Source organism: Triturus cristatus, chromosome 3_2, assembly GCF_964204655.1.
Source record: "Triturus cristatus chromosome 3_2, aTriCri1.1, whole genome shotgun sequence".
In the NCBI taxonomy this organism is placed as follows: domain Eukaryota; kingdom Metazoa; phylum Chordata; class Amphibia; order Caudata; family Salamandridae; genus Triturus; species Triturus cristatus.
Genome location: NC_140584.1, coordinates 824,658,929 through 824,677,844, shown reverse-complemented (window position 1 = coordinate 824,677,844; position 18,916 = coordinate 824,658,929). Strand labels below are relative to the sequence as shown.

Sequence of the window (18,916 nt, the reverse complement as noted above, 5' to 3'; positions counted from 1 at the left end):
TCATCAGGCGCTACCTCTCCTCACCTACCAGATGTCACACCCCAGATGTCAGATGAAATTATTTGACAATACTGAATGAACTGGCTCTTTCATAACCAAATACCTGTATTGTGGTGATGTTGCCTTAGCCGTCCTCCTGCCCGCTCCTGGTCCCTCTTTTTTTCTTTTTCCACGATACTGTAGCGCATGTGCAGGCGATGGTTCCATGCTTCGCACTATTATTGTCAAATATATGGGGGATGGGCCACACAGGTCCGGTCCTATCCCACACTCCTCTCTGAAGTCACTCCATGACGACGAGTTAATTGCCTCACTCAGGCACAATAGTTTGGGTCGATCCCCCGTTTGGGGTCCGCCCTTATGAAGTTGCATATTATCTTGATTTCTTTGTTGATTGTCCCCACAAAATGATTGCCTTCCTCAGAGACCTGTTCTTGTCCCACGTACACTGGTAGTGTCAGCCAGATGAGTAAGCTGAAAATGGCAAATCCAAACCTCTCTTATAACTAGCCTAAATGTCATAACCTGGAATGTTAGGGGTATACACACTCCCTCTAGGAGGTACTCTATATATGCCTACTTACGATGCAGAGCAACCAGCATCACCCTACTGCAGGAAACACACCTGACGAGCTCAGAGGCCACCCAACTTCGTCGCCCCTGGCGCATACACGTGTACAGTACTAATTATTCATCTCTAGCACAAGGGGTTCTGGTCTGGGTGAAAGCAGGGGCCCCATGGGAGGAGGAAGAGGTTGTGACGGATCTCGCGGGGCGTTATGTATTCTTCAGGGGGCGACTCAATGGGCAACCTATCCTATTGGGATCCATTTATGCACCTAACACTGAACAGAGTGCCTTCTTTAGTGGACTATCAACACTTCTTTACCATCTGGAAAGACTTTCCCTGGCTCTTGGGGGGAGACTTCAATTCGGTATTAGACGTCTCACTTGACCGTTCCTTCCCACTTCTGAACTGCACAACAGCTGCTTCCAATGCACAGTTTCTGCGCTCCTAGATGGGGCACTGGTCCCTGACAGATGTCTGTCGGGAACATAATCCTGTCATGTGGATTTACTCCTTTTACTCACCGGTTTATGACCTACATGTATGATTAGATCGCATACTTTCCTCGGCAGCCCAGATCCCACAAAATACGGAATACCAGGGTCGCACACATTCAGATCATAATCCCATGATAATGCATCTGGACTGGGAGGCAGAACCTCCTCAAATCCCTGCGTGGTGGCTACAAATAACAGCATTGGAGGTTCAGGCGTTCCGAGGATCCCTAGGGGCGGCAGTGATAGACTACTTTGAACATAACATGGGCACCACTGACTCATCCCTGACGGAGTGGGAGGTCTTCAAGGTCGTAACCAGAGGGCACTGTTTGGGTCACACATGGAGCATTCGAAAGCAACTAGACTCATCCCTATCTACAGTCGAGCAGCAACTTCTCAGATTAGAGACATTAGTCATCACCAAACTGGAAGCAAAAACACGGCTGGATGTCATTCACACTGAACGTGCGTAATTACTAGAAAAGCTGCGCTGTCATAACTACCTGGCTCACTCAGCTCGCACTCACTCGACAGCAGACAAAGCAAGCAAATTATTTGCCTATTTAATTCAGCTGGAACACCCACACCGGCCCATACAACTGTTGGTGGATGAGTCTGGGCAAACGAAATGCACACATAGTGACATTCACGTGGTAATGACGAAGCATTATGCCAAATTATACGCATCTGGCTTGCACAGGGATGATCAGCACATCAGAGTGTTTCTAGACTCAGTTGAATTACCCACATTGACTGTTGACCAGCACCTAGAATTAGACTCCCCTTTAACATTGGATGAAGTACGGGAAGCACTGACGTCGCTGGCATCCGGGAAACCCCCGGGACCAGACAGACTCCCATCTGAATTCATTAAGACATATGTGGAAACTCTGGTGCCCAGACTGCATGCTTTATATACCTCGGCAATAGGTAGTATGACCCTACCGCCATCAATGTGCACAGCTAATGTGTCTCCTTACTAAAGCCGGGCAGACCCATCGTCCCCTGGATCATACAGACCTCTAGCGATTCTAAATACAGATTATAAAATATTAGCAAAGATCCTAGCAAACCGGTTGGCACTGTGTATCCCCTCCCTGGTGCACCCAGACCAGAACGGGTTAGTTCCTGCTCGCAACACTGCCCTCAATATATGTCGCTATTTTAGGGTGGCAGAGTACGCCCCTTTGAACTGGTCTTGCTCAGGTTGCCTGCTGCTTGACCAGTGCCAGTGCCAGTGCCAGTGCCAGTGATTAATGTACCTGCTGGAGAGAGATGAGAGTTTTGTCTAGTGGCAGCTTTGACTTATCTAATGTGACACAGTGGGTTAATATGCCTACTGCAAAGAACGTGTACAATGCATTTTAAAAAACAGTATTTTATGTGCACAGGTCAGTTAGCTACTGATTTTGTCACAGAGATTCTTTTGTCACTGTGCAATTCATAAGGAGCAATCGTAATCCAGCACAGTGCCCTATAAACTGTCAAAGAGCTGCCTGCAAACTGCACGGTAAAAGTTTGCAACATATGTTTATTCCCAGTCTATCATTAGATGCTGCTATGTTCCCACTTCCTGCACATTAACAATTTTGTAATGCCTTTTTGTCACTTGCCTAATGCAGCACACATGGAAGTTACAAAACGGAATTTTTATTAAAGATTGTTTATGTGCAGGAAGGGTCACCATCCTGAACTTAAACAATCAAAGGTGTTTTGCTTTTCCCGTTGGAAAAAGCAAAAACGAGGAGAAATAAGGCATTTCTCTTCATTTCGCCAAGTTAAGACCAGGTTTTTCATTGTCTTAATTCTGGTGCTGTCTCCTATTTAAGCTGACCTTGTAAATAGAGGACAGCGTCAAAATCAATGGGTGTTGGAGTGAAACGCCCACTGCAACCCCCACTGCCCACCTTTTTCACGCTAAGCATTGCATGAAAGGGGTCCTTATTTACAAGGCAGCGTTAAGCCACAATCAGTGGCTTAACACTGCCTTGTAAATAAGGCAAAGCCCCTATTGCCACAGGAACATTGCAAAAAGTGACGTTCCCATGGCGATAGGGACTTGTAAATATGCCCCTAAAATCCTTAGTAATTTGAGTATTTGTTTTGTGTGCACACGTTTATTTTTTTCGAATGACTGTTTTAATGTTTGAAATTTAAATCCTACAAATTGCTTGGGGGTCCCCGGCTTCCAGTGGTGACTCATTGGGTGTCCTCAGGAGTCAAAAGTTTGGGAACCACTGCGCTAAGTAATCTGTGCCGCCACGGCCGCAAGTTACTACTGTATCAATGTACTCTGTATCATGAGGTGCATTAACCTAACGCTATAATGATGAATGATGCCACTGCCCTAATGTTCTTGTTCGGAATGTTTATGCAAAAATGTCAATAAAAACATTTAAACAAAAAAAAAACAGGTCCCTACAGAAACACTTTACTTTGTACTGCTAAACCCCTGCGGACCGTCTTTCATTGGAATTACTTTGATAAAGTACATCAGGCTTGACGGATTCGTTAATTTAGTTTGCGTTTCTATTTTTAAATGAAACTGAATGCAAAATGGCATTGTAATGCATTGATTGGCCTTGTGAGTTGATAGAAACGTATATTTAAAACATATGCTTTGTTTGTTATTTTCTGTGAGCGAAGAATGCATTTATTGAACTTCAAGCTTCCTTCGCATCACAATTTTAAGCAAAGACTAAGAGTGGCGGAATTATCATGAAGGTAACATTTCCTAAAAGGAGTATGCTGTAGAGAGAAAAAGCCCCTTCTCAGTAGGATTTTTGGAATCCTGGTTTGGTGCCATCGTATGTGTAACTAAACTAATGTACTCATCTTTTACCACAGATACCTAGAGTACCCCCGGGCAGATACCTTGAGTACCCCCAGGGCACAGCTTTTGTGAAGTGGCACACGATACCCCTGGGGCCTGAGTCTTGTGCTGAGATATAGTTAATTGTGCTGAGATATAGTTCATATGTATGCAGTATACAATGTGATCAGTTTTATCTCCCATTCTTTTGCAGATCAGAGAGATGAACTTGTATAAAGGGATCGATCAGACTCACTACAAGCAGGAGATCGATGCTCGCAATCTGGTGAAATGCTGGAACCAGTGTATACAGAAATCGGCCTACCACAGTCGGCGAGAAGCTGCAGAGGAGTTTAACAGGCACAATTTCTGGAAGAAGCGAGGCCTTTCTATCATCCCAATGAAATTTCCTATTGGATCTCTGAAAAAGAGTTTTGGCCAGGTAAGTGTTCTATAAGATTTTATGGTAGCTGATTTCCAAGCGTTGTGCATTTTTTTTACAGGGGTGGACTCTCTATAGACAAAGAAGGAGGCATTACATCAAGTTACTCACACTCCATTTTTAATGGCTGCTGAATACCAGGCATGGATCTTCCAAAGTCGTTCAGGGGTAAGGCAGGCAGATTCTGTACAGATTTTGGGTTGGATTAGGCTTAATCTAACTGATATGGCTATCTCTCATGGGGGTATAAAAGATCCCTCTAGTCCTCCTCCTCCAGTGGATGCAGATCCATGACAGTCTAAAGCATAAGAATTGAGAGTCCAGTACATTCTTGAGATCCCCCCCTTTATCCAGTAACTACTTTAACTTCAAGCAGATTAATCATTGCAAAGGAATTCATATGATCCTCTCCCCAGATATCTCATGGTTCTAAATGTTTAAATGCAGTCACACTTCCCAAACACTTAGAGTTTGACTGATTGTATCAAATATGTCCCTTGCCACTAAGGGATTCCCATGTGAGTCTACCATAAATACTGCAACTCTGTACTTTCAAATAGGTTTAGTTTGAGCCGAAAGGCATGATGTTCCCTGCTCAGAGTGACCATCTGTAACGGCCAGGAATAGAGATGTATATTCGCCATTCCCAGCCCTCCAACATATACCGTCCATGTGCATTTATCGAAAACAAGTCTTAGTTGTTTGCCCACCCATAGGAAGTATTCGGCACAGACTAGCACCCTGTACAAGAACTGTTGAGAGATCTTGTATAGGTAGCGTTTGAGAAATTAAAGAAGTTTGAAGAGCAAGATGATTTTATACAAATCCACCCTGTCAACATTGGTGATTACTAGCTTGTTCCAGCCCTTTAAGTTCCTCTTCGTTGCCTCCCATAAAGGTGTTACATTGAGCTCCATCCAGTTGTGTGTTAAGAGTTAAGTGGATACCCAGGTATTTTAAACTGGTGATCTGAATGCTGACCCTGGTTTGCCAACTGGTCTCCTGCCTACCCACATAAACTGGGATCAGGGTTCACATGCTCAGTCCATCTCCAGTACACAGCTCTCCCCATACAATTTAGAATTTCTATCAATCTGTGCTCAGTCGATCGAGGGTTATGCATGAAAAGAGACATTTAATCTGCATATGAAGATATGCAATACTCCATGCCCAATCCATTGAAAGCCCTGCACCAATGCGTCACTCCTAATCTTTGCCATCCCTGGCTGGTACATCTCTTGAGTGGGATGGGGCAAGAGAGGACGCCATTAGTCCGAGCCCAGACTTGCAGGTTGTTGTAAAGTATGCCAATGTATGTTTATAAGTGAGGGCCAAAGTAATTTTGCATAGCACTTGGCAGAGGAAGCTGAAGCTGGGGAAGTCACAGCCCTTTTTTAATTAGACTAGCATCAATGCACCACGACCTGGGAATTTGTTTGCACAAACTAGTGCCCTCTGTATGCGCCTGATACAGTAGCCGGCACTCCTTGATGTCATACAGCTGTTTTGGTCCAGGTGGACCAGCGTAGGTATTACTTTAGCCAGCTAGTTTGCTTGGGATTTGCAAGAATCTTGATCTCCATATTTATAATGGAGATTGGGTGCTAAGCTGCTCATTGTTCAGGAGGCTTTGCTGGTTTCTGTAGGACCACCATAGGGGCTAGATTCTAGTCGTCCAGTAAGGTGCCTACTACTTTAACATCCTCAAACATGGTCTGGAGGTGTATGGTTACAAGTGATGCAATATGAATTTCAGTGGGGACACAGTTGGTCCGAGTGTCTTTCTGGATTGCACACCAATTATGGTCAACAGGACCAACGCCTAGAAAGGCTATTACTTGTATTGCTCATTTTAAATGCCTTGCTTCTACTTCTCTTTGGAATGGCCAAGCACTGACAGCTCATTTCTGCAAAGGGTTGCCGAATGAGATAAAAGGTTGAATTATCATGAGGCACAATACCCTGAACGTGCTTCACTTTAATTCATCTGGTAGTGAAAATAGACCTATTTTACAAGATTACAAGATTGTAAAAATGAGAAGTGTTGAACAAAGAAATCGATCCACTTTTTCAGCAGTTAAACCAGTCTTCAGCGTAAGCGCTTTCAAGACCCACAGTAGAATAAGCAGAGCAAATGCAAATAGGCTCAAGTAAATATCAAACTTCAAACTGAGATTATTGAGATCGCTGGAGCATCTAAAACCTTTGTTTACACTGTTGTAATGGAAGCCATTATTTGCAGAACTGTCCAGTTAGAGCACAGTCAGAAATGTGTTCATAATGGGAACCCTTAAGTCTAGTCAATCAACAACAGGTGCCACAATGCCTTTAGTGTGTCAAGCTAATCGACCTGTGCACTTTCAGCTACTCATACGATTTCAGCTTATATCTGCTCAAATTATACAGACTGCAGCTTTAGTAGCTAGATTGATATTGCTAATGCTTTTTTATCAAACTGTATAATTACAAAACGAATCTAAAGAATTACCAGCAGAGGTTAACATGGTTAATGCGACCCCATTGTCTCAGGGCTCATAATCCACACTTTAATTCCATTCAAAATTGATAAATGATGTCATGCTCACCAAGAGATCATTATCTTTGACATTGTTACCACACCAGCCTTTCCTATTGTACTTGAAGTTCCATGACTTTTAAAACATTACCTAGTAATTAATTACCAAAAAACTACCATAAAATTAGATTGAGAGTATTGTTAACAGAATTACCCATACCCTACTGAAAGAAGACCAGATAATTTATAAGAAGTCTGTGCCACTCTCTTGCATGTTAAGTATCCAAACGATCAATATGTAGTCACCAAAAAGATGAACTACCACCAAATCAGCCATACGACTGACCAATTGATCGAGTAGGTAATGCATTAATCCAACACAGAAAAGTGTATCCCATATATGGGTCTGAGAAGTAAGCTTTGAAAGAATATATTAATAAACATTTATGAAAACATTTTATCGGTGTGTCCCAATCACCTGCTGGGACGCCTTTTTTTTGGGTCTCAGACCCTGAGCACTCCAGGGAACTAAATGGAATTTCAGTTAAAACAGATATCCCCTCCCTCTATTTGAAACACTCTAAGATTTCCTAAATGGAGCACAATGGTATTACAAACCGGCTCTATGGGAAGACTATATTCTAGTTCAAATCCATTCCGAAAATGAATGAAATACAGCTCTTTATACTTAATTCGAGCATTTGGAGTATTTGGAAATGCCCTTTGGCCTATGCAACACCCACTTCTACATTCCAAAGTTTTATTAACAAAAAACTCCAATATTCTATTGGTGAATACCGAGTAGTATATTTTGATGATATTTTAATCTATTCTCAAACTTTGTCTGAACATCAACACCATGTCAGAAACGTTTTTCAGAGATTAAGAGATAACAGGTTACATACCAAACTGGAAAAGTGTGCCTTAATCTAGGAGCTTATTATCTTGGGTTTGAAATAAGTCAAGATGGAATAGCAATGGAAAAATAGGTTCCTCATATACTTCCATGGCCTGATTTCTAGTTCTTATAAATTTTTACAAAACTTTTATTCAGAATTTCTCAATTCTAATATCTGCCTTAAAAAAGTTAACCCAAAAAAACAATGAAGGCTCAAAGGAATGAGGAAGCACAGCCAGCAGGCTTTTGAACAAATAAAAGAGAAGTTCTTTCAGGCTCCGATTCTCGCATACCCTAAGAAAGACACACCTTTCATTATTGAGACTGATGAATCTGGCATAACTTTAGGTGCAATTTGTTTCCAAAAACAAAGCACAGATGTCACCTTTCACATTCAGTGGCATGCTATTCACACACATTGACATCATAAGAAATCACTTTAATATCCTAAACTCGAACAATTAGCTATATGATCCACATTCATTGAATGGATACATTTTTAAACAGATCTGTGAATATAATTTAAGTCTTCTTTGATCATTAAAAATTACAGTTTATGTGCATGCTAAGAGTAGTAAATCAACATATAGTAAGACATCCATTTTTTTTTTCCCATTTAATTTTGTAATTTCTGTCCAAGCAGGAAATAATTTATTTGAGGTTGCTTTAGCGCAAAGTTTAGAGAACAACTACGAAGTGGACAGTCCTACAGTTTTCTCATCAAATTAAATCCTTGGTTCTTTATATTCTCTGCAACATTTGGCTATGTTTGTAAGGTCTGATGAACAGGTGGAAGCATTGTGTAAAATAAAATGCTTGCATTGGTTCAAAGTGCATGTTGTTGTTTTTTAACCTATAGCAAACATCTGGCCACCCCTCCAGGAAAGATTCATGATATATTTACATTTTCTTGTCATGATAGTCCCAATGTTGGGCATAATGGACATAAGAAACATTAAAATTAGCGAAAAAATACGTCTGGTGACCAGATATGAAGATTAATATTTTTGATGTTATGAAGTCTTTTTATTTTTAGGTTTTTGTTCCCCTTTTTTCTGGCCTGACTGGATATAATATGAGTGTTTTGGCACCTTGAATTCCTGAATATGAACTGCATTGTTTAATGTTATTTTGAATCTGTCATCTGCTGAATCATGGAGTTTTTAATAGCATTTTTCTTTTACCCCATTTTAATCGATTGCTTAATAGTTTTTACTTTTAAGTGCTTTGATGAATTTGTATCTTTTGTGGCCTTATCAGACCAAATAAAGATTAGAATTGATTGACTGAATTGATTGAAGATGGATATTTTTGACGTTATGAAGTCTTCTTCAGTTTATGAAGTTTCCTAGAAAAGTAACAAGTTAACAGGTTACATTTGATCAATTCTAACTCCAAGACAACTACGTACAGAGATCTTTATTGGCTTTATTACAGATTTGCAAGTAGCTGAAGGTACCTAATTAGCTCATTTTGTGTCAACTTCCAAGATTCCTATTACCAAACAGTTAGCTCACATATTTTTAAATCATGTGTTTTGATTACAGGGTCTATGAGCCAAGGTATGGATCGTGGAACACTATTTACTTCCGAGTTCTGGCAGGAGCTAACTTCTCTGTTAAAAATTTAATTAGCCTATCTTCAGCATATCATCCTGAAAATCTCTACTACATCCCATCTGAGCATGCTAAATTGATGCTACTCTAAGCTATTAGGAGTAAAGATCCACGCTCCCTTCCTTCATCATCGTGCTATTAAACAGTTACTCAGTTTTGGCCTCGTTTTCAGTCTGTTGTGGAACTCTCTCTACTTCTGCCTCAATTATGTTTCAGTTCTGTTGTTGATACATTCCGTTAGTCACATATTATCTACTTTGCCTTTCCACCAGTCTTCCTGCTACCAACCAGCTCAGTCATCTCCACAAGTCATCCAGTTATTTTCCCGTCCAGCCATCCTACTTCAAGATACTTCTCCAGATTTAAGCTCTGTGTTTACAACTACCTTGGCGGTGCTTCTCAGAATCCGCTTCAAATGCCAGTGGTCATTCTAGAATATCTATACACATAGGCCTGCTTTTACAGGAAGGCAGCCAAGGATTTACTACACAAGTGTCCTGGAAAACTGAAACTAGAAGTGTCTTCACTTTTAATAGGAAAGAATGACAGTGAGGGGAAAGACAGCTTCATAGAGCTTTAATATGAACGCTCATTCTTTTCTTCACACTTTTTATACAACACTTTTGATAGATTGAGTGAAAGGTGACATGCATACCACTGTTTCAAAAAGGTAGAATATTTTAGATTTGAAAATGTAATTACTATAATAACATTGCAGGAGTCTTGTGATCTGAGGCAATGTTTATGTAAAATTGTGTTTTATTCAAGACATCTACGAAGTGGAAAAAGGAAGGCCCGGCTCCTTACCTGTCCTGCACAGAGAACTGTCAGCTTTGCTTATTCTTGCAGGACAATGTCTGCTGGAGAAGCCACCTTGCCTCATCTACCAGCAGAAGGACAGCAGCCTGATTATTTGTCCCAGGGCTTACATCTGATCAGTCACAGGGTGAGCACTGTACTGGAAAAAGGAGAGTTGTGTCTGACCCCTAGCCTGGCCCCCAAGCCGTTGACTGGTTGATCACATTGTTTCCCAACCAGTGATTGTCTGGTATTGCTACTTTTAGTCCCTGGCAGCCTAATTCTCAGTCTGCATTGGGGCTTGATTTCCCCACCAGTTCGCAGGTTCTTCCCCAATCCACATCTGTGAAGGGATCAACCAACTCTGTCTCCCATGCTTGCTGTGCTCTATATTGATGTTTCGTCATTTCCCTTTTAAACGCCTTATAGAATAGGATGATCAGGTGTCTACTTTCGCCCCCAAATAAGCAGTCCGTTTCGCAACATTTTACACCTATATTGAACCCTGCGACCCCAAGTAGGTCTGTGAACTAGATAATTCAGTGCTTTTTTCACTCCATTCGTTATACTTTATTTCTTTTTATTTTGTGTGTTTAAATTATGGGGCCTACTCACAAACTGAATTTCATAGTGATGGCTCCTGATAGAATTGTTGAGCTGACAAGGTCTGGAATGCACCCTGGGAGTAGTGCAGAGACCTGAGAAGACTCTTAGCAGCATTGCTAGCATGCTACTGAAGAAGGAAAAATATCATAAAACACATATCTAGAGATACACAGCACTGGCTACAACTACAATTTATACTAAAGACTTTTAATGAAAGTGAGTATTCTGATGCACTGCATTTACCACAATGGCTCTGGGCGAAGTTTGTGCTAGTGTGCCAGGCAATGTTCTTCCTCCCCCTTTTGTGAATTTTGTAGTATGTTTAGTAGTCCTACAGTAGTAAAACCCATGTATTACAAAATGCTTTTCACTTACCCATGTACTGAGGTCTACGCCTCTGCCCCCTTACTTTTTCTGTGCATGGTTCTCCCCCCAATCTGCAGAGATCTCCACACATACACGCCTGCGTTTTAGTAGTGATTGTGGGAGGGATGGGGGAGTAGCTGGTAAATGGTGAATACTCATGAAAAAATGGGAGGGCTTTATGGAGGATTAAGGAGTGGTGTAAAGAGGATTAAGGAGGGGCATGCATCCACCCACAAAACAGTAGGCCTATTGCTATTTATTAAACCAACTTGTAAAGTTAGTACAGCCAAAAAGTATCCAAAACTGTTTTAAATGTACTCCATCTCAGGCCTGTTGTAAGTCCAGCACCATACAAGGCCAATAACCCCCTCACGCCCATGGAAAATAATGGATGTAGAGACTTAAAATAGAACCCCATAGGAAATAATGTTTCAATTAATTATTTTGTTTCTACCTTATAAAAATATATACAAATGGTATGTAATGTTTTAAAAAGTATCTGTAAATAAGAATAGTTATTTTATGTTAAAATATTTTAATAACGTTTTTTAAATGTTAAACAAATATAAATAAAAAAAGAAATTATTTTAGATACAATTTAGTAACTTTTAAAAGATACACATTTTACTTAGGGTGGGTATTTTCTCAAAAATATATACATATATATTTTGACTGTAATACATTTAAATTAGTTAAATATGTAATTCAAAGTTAATAGTGCTATAGCATTAACATTTTGTATAGAAAATTAGTTTGCATTAATATGTAACATTAACACATTCTAGTTATTTTTATTAAGTGTATTTAACATTTTACAATTCCCTATAATTTACCATAGGGAGATCTTTGCCATGGTGGTGAAGACCTTTGCCTACCTTCTCCTATATTTGAATAATAGCTAATAGTAACTTTACAATTGTTAGGATCCAGCCAGTGAATTCAGGGGATGGGGACATTTAAATCTACAATTTGAATTTACTTTACAATTAGAAATAGTAAATAGCCAAAAGAAGTAAAGTTACTATAAACTGTAAGAGTAAGTTTACCTTTGTGAATAGGCCCCAAGTCTTCAGGTACAGGAACTGAGGAAATAATACCTTATCTATGCACTGATAAAAATCATATACTCCTCTTACATGCTTCAAAGCTATTCATTTTCAGTGTCTGTTCTAAGCACACCTGTCTGCTAGGAAAACATCCTTACTGTTATATGAAAACTGCATGGTTATTTTTGCATTTAAAGTTTTTATTGGAAGCGTATGTCCGCTCATTTAGGCAGCATCATGTTTCCTTTTTATTTTGTTATTTTGTGAAATATATTTGCAATGAAAATTAAAAGGATATTTAACCATTGCACAATCTTGCCAAGGCCTGATAGACTGGCTTTGCCGAATCTTTTTTAACATGTTGTGTAGTTGAAAAACTGTTGTCAGCGAATTAGGGCCAGATGTACAACAGTTCTTAGCAGTTGCAAACAGAGAATCGGGCCGTTTGCGACTGCTAAAACGCCTTTTAGAATGTATTAACCCTATTATTTTAAGAGCAGGCAGTGGTTACACAAACCACTCCCTACTCTTAAAAAATGAAAATGTAGCTATTAATTTTTATTTTTGAAATGCATCAAGGTTTTCTTTATGTAAAACAGGGTTCATTTCAATGAAAAAAAATGCTTTATTTGAAAAGCAATCACAGACATGGTGGTCTGCTGACCCCAGCAGGCCACCATCCCTGTGATTACAGGCCAATCCCAATGTGGTACACATTGCAACCTGACCGATGAATATTAATAAGGCAGGTCAATTGGAACCCCACTGGAAATCGAAAACAGTGTCTGAGACACTGTTGTACATCACATTTTGCAACTTCCTAATTGCGACTTGCAAAAAGTCTCAATTAGGAAGATACAAAATGCTTAGGTCGTACATCTGGCCCTAAATTCCTTAATTCTGTATCATGAGGTGGGCTAGGACGGCTCCAACCATAGTGTCATGTGTAGTGTACAATGATGTAATCACTGTGACTAAAGTCTTGTGATATAATTTCTGGTGATGTCATTGTCAATATTATACTAAGTAGCAATTTCAAAACCTGAATAATCCTGCTTCTTTTGGGTCACAGATTGTTGACAAGCATGGAAGCGTCTGCAGTGTAGTATATTTGCTACAACTGTGACAGTGGAATGGGGCATTTACATAACCACAAATCTTTACACTGCCATGTATAAAAACACATATCTACAGTTCATTGATGCATGTATTACAAGTATGAGGTATTATTGTGGTGAGCCATGGTCAGAGCTGTGTCTTACCCTTAGTTTGATAATTACCCTGTGTGGCTTGGCATGGAAGTGGATGCTCAAAGATGTGAGTGTTGTGAGTTGTGCCCCTTTCATATTTCTGGAACCTGTGTTTGTGAGACTTAGTAGGGGCTGCTGTTTGTAAACAGATTTTGACCTAGTCTGACAAATTCGATCCTTGGTACATCTAGACGTGAAGTGTAACTTTCTCATGAGCTGGCCCATCAGTAACGACTTTTATTGGCTGATCTGCCAGTGTAAATTATAAATGTATTGCTCATAGTACTATGCCTTTCATCCACAGGCTGCAGCACTGGTTCACATTTACCTGGATGGGTCTGTGCTGGTGACACACGGTGGAGTGGAGATGGGCCAAGGTCTTCACACCAAAATAATGCAGGTAGGAAATGTATAGCATATGCCACCCTAACAGCCACTGTAGCCCTGTTTGGGTAAGAAAACATTCATACAATCACCCCCAAAAAAGTATTTAGTAACATCAATGCAAAGGAATCCCTTTGTTTTCCTCCACCTTCAGAATAGACAGCAAGTACTGCAACCATACATTCACACTCGGACAGTTACTTTTATGCATTCACTGACTTATGATTTTAATCTCCATACATTCAATATCATACTCATTCAAGCATTTACTCATACATGTGTAAACTCATTCATGCTTTAACTATTTATTGCACTGCTACATTAGCACAATCACTTATTTATGAATCTACTGATCTGAGAATCAATTCAACTTGTATAACAATTAACAGGGTTACTGTGTGTCCCTCAGACCCTGAGCTTATTATAGAACAAAAAACTCTGCAGGTTTTGATACTTAAAAGGGGGCAGTATGTCAAGCCACTTATAAGTAAATTAATTATACTGAAAGAATTAAATAATACACAAGCATAGAATGCTTGAATTGCTTGTAAAGTATGCAGCACAGGCAAATTCCTATATTTCTGTCAACGTTTCAACCTGTGTATCTATATGTGACACTCAAAAAAAGTCAAAACAAGCTTTATTCGATTTTAGGCGTATAAAATCATAAAAGCAAACAATACAAACATCTCATCTCGATTTTAAAAATACAGTAATCTGCAATAATATATACAAATTCATAAAAACAGTTCAATTTGCTGCAGCTTTTCCTATAGTTTAAAAAATTGTAACATATTACCTCATTTCCAAAGTAATACATCACAGTATAAAAAACTTCTCATATGTGTCCCCTCCACCTTCTAAGCATTTATAGTTTTCCTTGCTCTCAATGTGCTTTTCAGGAAACCCACCATAGTTGCAATGCAATAGTAACTATCCAACATCTGTAAATACAATAGAGCTGGTCGACATTGTCTTCAGCCCACCTGTTTTAATAACGGCTTAATCCATCTATGTCTTTGATTTGCATAGAATTTACAGAATAGGATTACATGGATGGTCGTTTGTGAAGAGATGTTGTCACAAGGACACAGGCCTAAGTCCCTTGACCAATTGTTCATGTCTGGGTAACTGATTAAACGATGGAATGTCCCAAATCTGAAACGTGTTAACATGTATCTATTGTATCCCCCCATACAGCACAATAGATACGGTTGGATGTTGTACGTTATGGTAGTTATTTGGTGCTGCACCAGCATGGGTTTGTTCATTTCCAAAGCTAAGCTGTTATCTTCCAGAACAGTCATGCAAAGTTTTTTGAACTCCTTCCGGTGTATTGAGTTCATAGTTTCCGGTCGAAAGGAGTACTCTGGGTGCCCTATATCCTGCATGAAATTTTTCACGTATCTTAGCCAGATGATCTTATTTGCATGGTCTAAACTCATTGCATCGGTTAAGATTTCCTTACTTAGCCCTGTGTTTGTGGTGGTCCAGATTCTATGCCAGAGCAGTGCGGGTTGTACTTTAATTAAATCTGAGATGTATGGTACACCTAGCTCGCTGTGGCAATTAAAAACTGATGCACTTGCAGGAACTGCCAATATAAATCTTAAGAAAACATTCTCGACTTGCTGAATTAGTATACAGTCATCGAGTCCCCATATACCTGCCCCAAAGATTGCTATGCTCACGCATTTGGCCTGGTAAATTTTCAAGAGAATTGCAGGTGGCCTTTTACCCAGTTTTTGGGAGAAATTTATTAATGCCGCAGTGGACTTCATAAACAGTAGGCTCCTGGTCTTGATCGCTCCTGTCCAAGACCCAGTGTGGTTGAATAAAACACCCAGGTATGTAAAAGTATTAATAGATTCTACCCTGCTTCCCCCAGCTTGAAAGCTTCTACACTTTTGTTTCCCTCTCCCGCAGGTCATTATAAAACTTTTCTTTGCATTCATTTTCAAACCCAGGGTGTCCATAAAACTAGTATAAAAAGTAAGAGCCCTCTGTAGACCAATCTGAGTGCCTGCCATAAGTACCGCATCATCAGCATAGAGGAGGGAGACTATCGGGCACTTGTTTACATATGGCGTATCCCTAGCATTTGACACCAACCCCTGTTCCAACGCGTTAGTGTAGAGAGTGAACAGGAATGGTGCCAAGACGCACCCTTGCCTCACTCCCCTCTCCACTTTAAATGATGCGGTACATTCTCCGTTAAACCCATAATGGACTTTAGCTGTAGCCCCAGAATATAGCTGTCTTAAAAACTGGATTAAAATTGGGTTGACCTTAATATCGCTAAGAATGTCCCACAGTTTGCTGTGTATAACACTGTCAAAAGCGGCTGTAAGGTCGACGAAAGCCAAGTAAAGTTTCTCTGATTTAGCCTGCGTGTACTTTCCAATTAAAATACTAAGATTAAGAGCCTGCTTGTTGACGCCTAAACCAGATCTAAAACCGTACTGTACGTCACTTAAAATTAACCCTGGGCGTAGTTCGCGTAGTAGGGCTACACGTAGCTATGCAAAGTGCACTTCGCACTACGCGAGATACGCGTAGCACTACGCGAACTGCGTAGTGCGCTGTTCGCGATGATTGCACAGTGCCGGATGCTTGTCCGCACTGTGCAATCATTGAAAACGGCATCTTGCACTGTGCGAGCTGTCGTTTTCTGCCGCTCGAGTAGATTTTCACTCGAGCGGCAGCTTTCTCAACGCGGACTGGTAGTTTCTCATTGCGAGCGGTCACGAGCATACGCGACCACTCGCAATGAGAAACCTGACCTCCCCGCGTTGAGAATCTCGCAGGGAGGTGTATTTTCCACGCTCGCGATCGGCAACTTGATGTTGCTGATCGCGAACGAGGAAAAAGTCTCGCCGGGATGTCATTTTGCTCGCTCGCGGTCGCCAACTTGACGTTGAGGACCGCGAGCGAGCAAAAAATGCCAACTACGCTACACTACACGTTTTTGCACTGTGCTATGTGCAATTCGCGTAGCGCGAAGTAGCACAAACTACGCAAACTACACGAGCGTAGCATAGTTGTCCACCCAGGGTTACTTAAAATTTTGTTTTCCTCTGCCCATGTTTGCAACCTGTCTAAAACAATCCTTCCAGCCACCTTCATAAGGGAATCTAATAAGGACATTGGGCGATAACAGGCCGGATTCTCCTGATTCCCCTTCTTGGGGGATCAAAAGACGGTGTCAGTGTATTTAATTGATCAATAATGCACATTCTGCTAATGAGTTCTCTCTAGACAATGCTTGGACTAGACACAAGCAGATCACAGGGATTCAGTCATAGATGCGACATTACGCAAAAAAAAGCTCAGTTAATTGCGCATCATCAACCAATTAGGTACACAGGCGACCTCTCGGAGACTTCTGGATGATTTCTAGGGGACCTTATGGATCCCATGATAAGACTTTAATTCTGCCATTACAAACTCACACAGACTAAGGTGTCTCCTTTCTGCTGTCCTGAAGAAGACCCACATTGATGATTGGGTGTTACATTATAGATACACAGGTTGAAATGTCTAGTTAGATAATGCAAGTGACCTGCTTAGTGATAGTATCTAATCATGGCTTCCAAGAATTATCTTACATGCATAAAGGTAAAAGGATTAATTATCACATATTTGTAAGTTCTTTTTTGCTGGCCTTGTGAGATGACCTGGAACTGGTTTTGGCACACTTATACAGTAGACCATTTATCTTGGTTGACCCATTCATAGACCCCCAAAAAGCTGGTTGTTTCTTTCTTATGCCATGCTCTTTCCAGGGGAAGGGTTCAAGTTTTTAATGCAATGTGTGAGGAGATGAGTGCTGAAATCCTTCCGCTTGGCAGCTGCCTTAGGCAAGGAAGTCATTGTTTATTTATTTATTTTGTTTATTTAAGGCAGTGGTTCCCAAACTTTTTTGACCCGTGGCTCCCTTGACCTAATTGGCAGTCGACCGTGGCTCCCCCCCATTTTTTTTACCGTTGGGCGGGTGGGTGGGGATGTAAGCCCGACCGCAGGAGTACTTCCTGTTGTCTTCCTTACATTAATTGGCATGCAATGAAGGCATTTATTTAATCATATTTGTAACAAAATAAAAAGATAACAGTTGTAAAAGGGGAAAAACACACTTTTGTTTTATGTGCTGATACGTTTTCTCTCATCGAGAATGTAAATGCGACGTGAACTCAGGCGTGGGAGGCTGTATTGAAGCCAGTGACCATACTGATGTTTCAGTAATATTTGAATGTATTCCCTTTTCAGGGACCATCTGAGAGTTCTACTGGGTTTGGTCTAGAATAGATTCGAAAAATGACGATGGCCCTGTCTGTAAACGCACATTTGAAGATGTTTTTTAAACAAAATACACTTTTTTAAATTTAAGTGTAAATGCATATTCCCTACTGAATATATGGAATATGCATTTACAATGACATTTAAAAAAAAGTGTATTTCGTATAAAAAGCATCTTCAAATGTGCGTTTACAGACAGGGCCATCGTCATTTTTCTAATCTATTCTAGACCAAACCCAGTAGAACTCTCGGTTAATCTGTAGTTAAATTCCACAAAGTTAAGACGGAGCCACTCGGTGTTATCATTGCATACTGGAGGAAAAATGCACCCAACAGGCAAACACGCATGCCGAAATTCATTAAATACACCCCTATCAACCCTCTCCCCCTGCCTGCCAGAACCCTGCCATCCCTCTCCCCCTGCCCGAAGATGTCTCCCCCGTCTCTTGTTTTATGCCTTGTGGCTGGCCCTGCGCTAGGAGTGCCCGTTCTGCCCATGCTTGCTCCCTTCGTGACCTCTCCTGCCCCCTCTACCCATGTCTGTCCCCCTTCGTGTCTTGAGACTGTCACTTCTTCCCATGCCTGCTCCCTTCGTGTCCTCTGACTGTGTCTTCTATCCATGCTGCTCCCTTTGTGTCCTCAGACTACCCTTCTCTCCATGCCTGCTCCCTTCGCGCACTCAGACTACCCTTCTGTCCGTGCCTGCCCCCAAACCCCCTGACTACCCCCTCTGTCCATGCCTGCCCCCGCGCCCTCAGACTGCCCCTTCTGTGCATGCCTGCTCCCTTCGCGCACTCAGTCTGCTCCTTGTGTCCATGACTG

General features: G+C 40.9%; 1 protein-coding gene across 3 annotated transcripts in view; it reads left to right on the top strand.

Annotated features, from left to right (window-relative positions):
- The window catches only part of LOC146858231 (aldehyde oxidase-like), a 623,555-nt gene that overhangs the window by 458,603 nt on the left and 146,036 nt on the right, over positions 1-18,916 (top strand). For all 3 annotated transcript variants that reach the window (XM_085649038.1, XM_085649037.1, XM_085649036.1), the window contains 2 exons: positions 4,092-4,319; positions 13,719-13,814. In XM_085649038.1, coding sequence (XP_085505164.1) covers positions 4,092-4,319; positions 13,719-13,814 — 324 coding nt within the window. The remainder of the gene's footprint in view (positions 1-4,091; positions 4,320-13,718; positions 13,815-18,916) is intronic.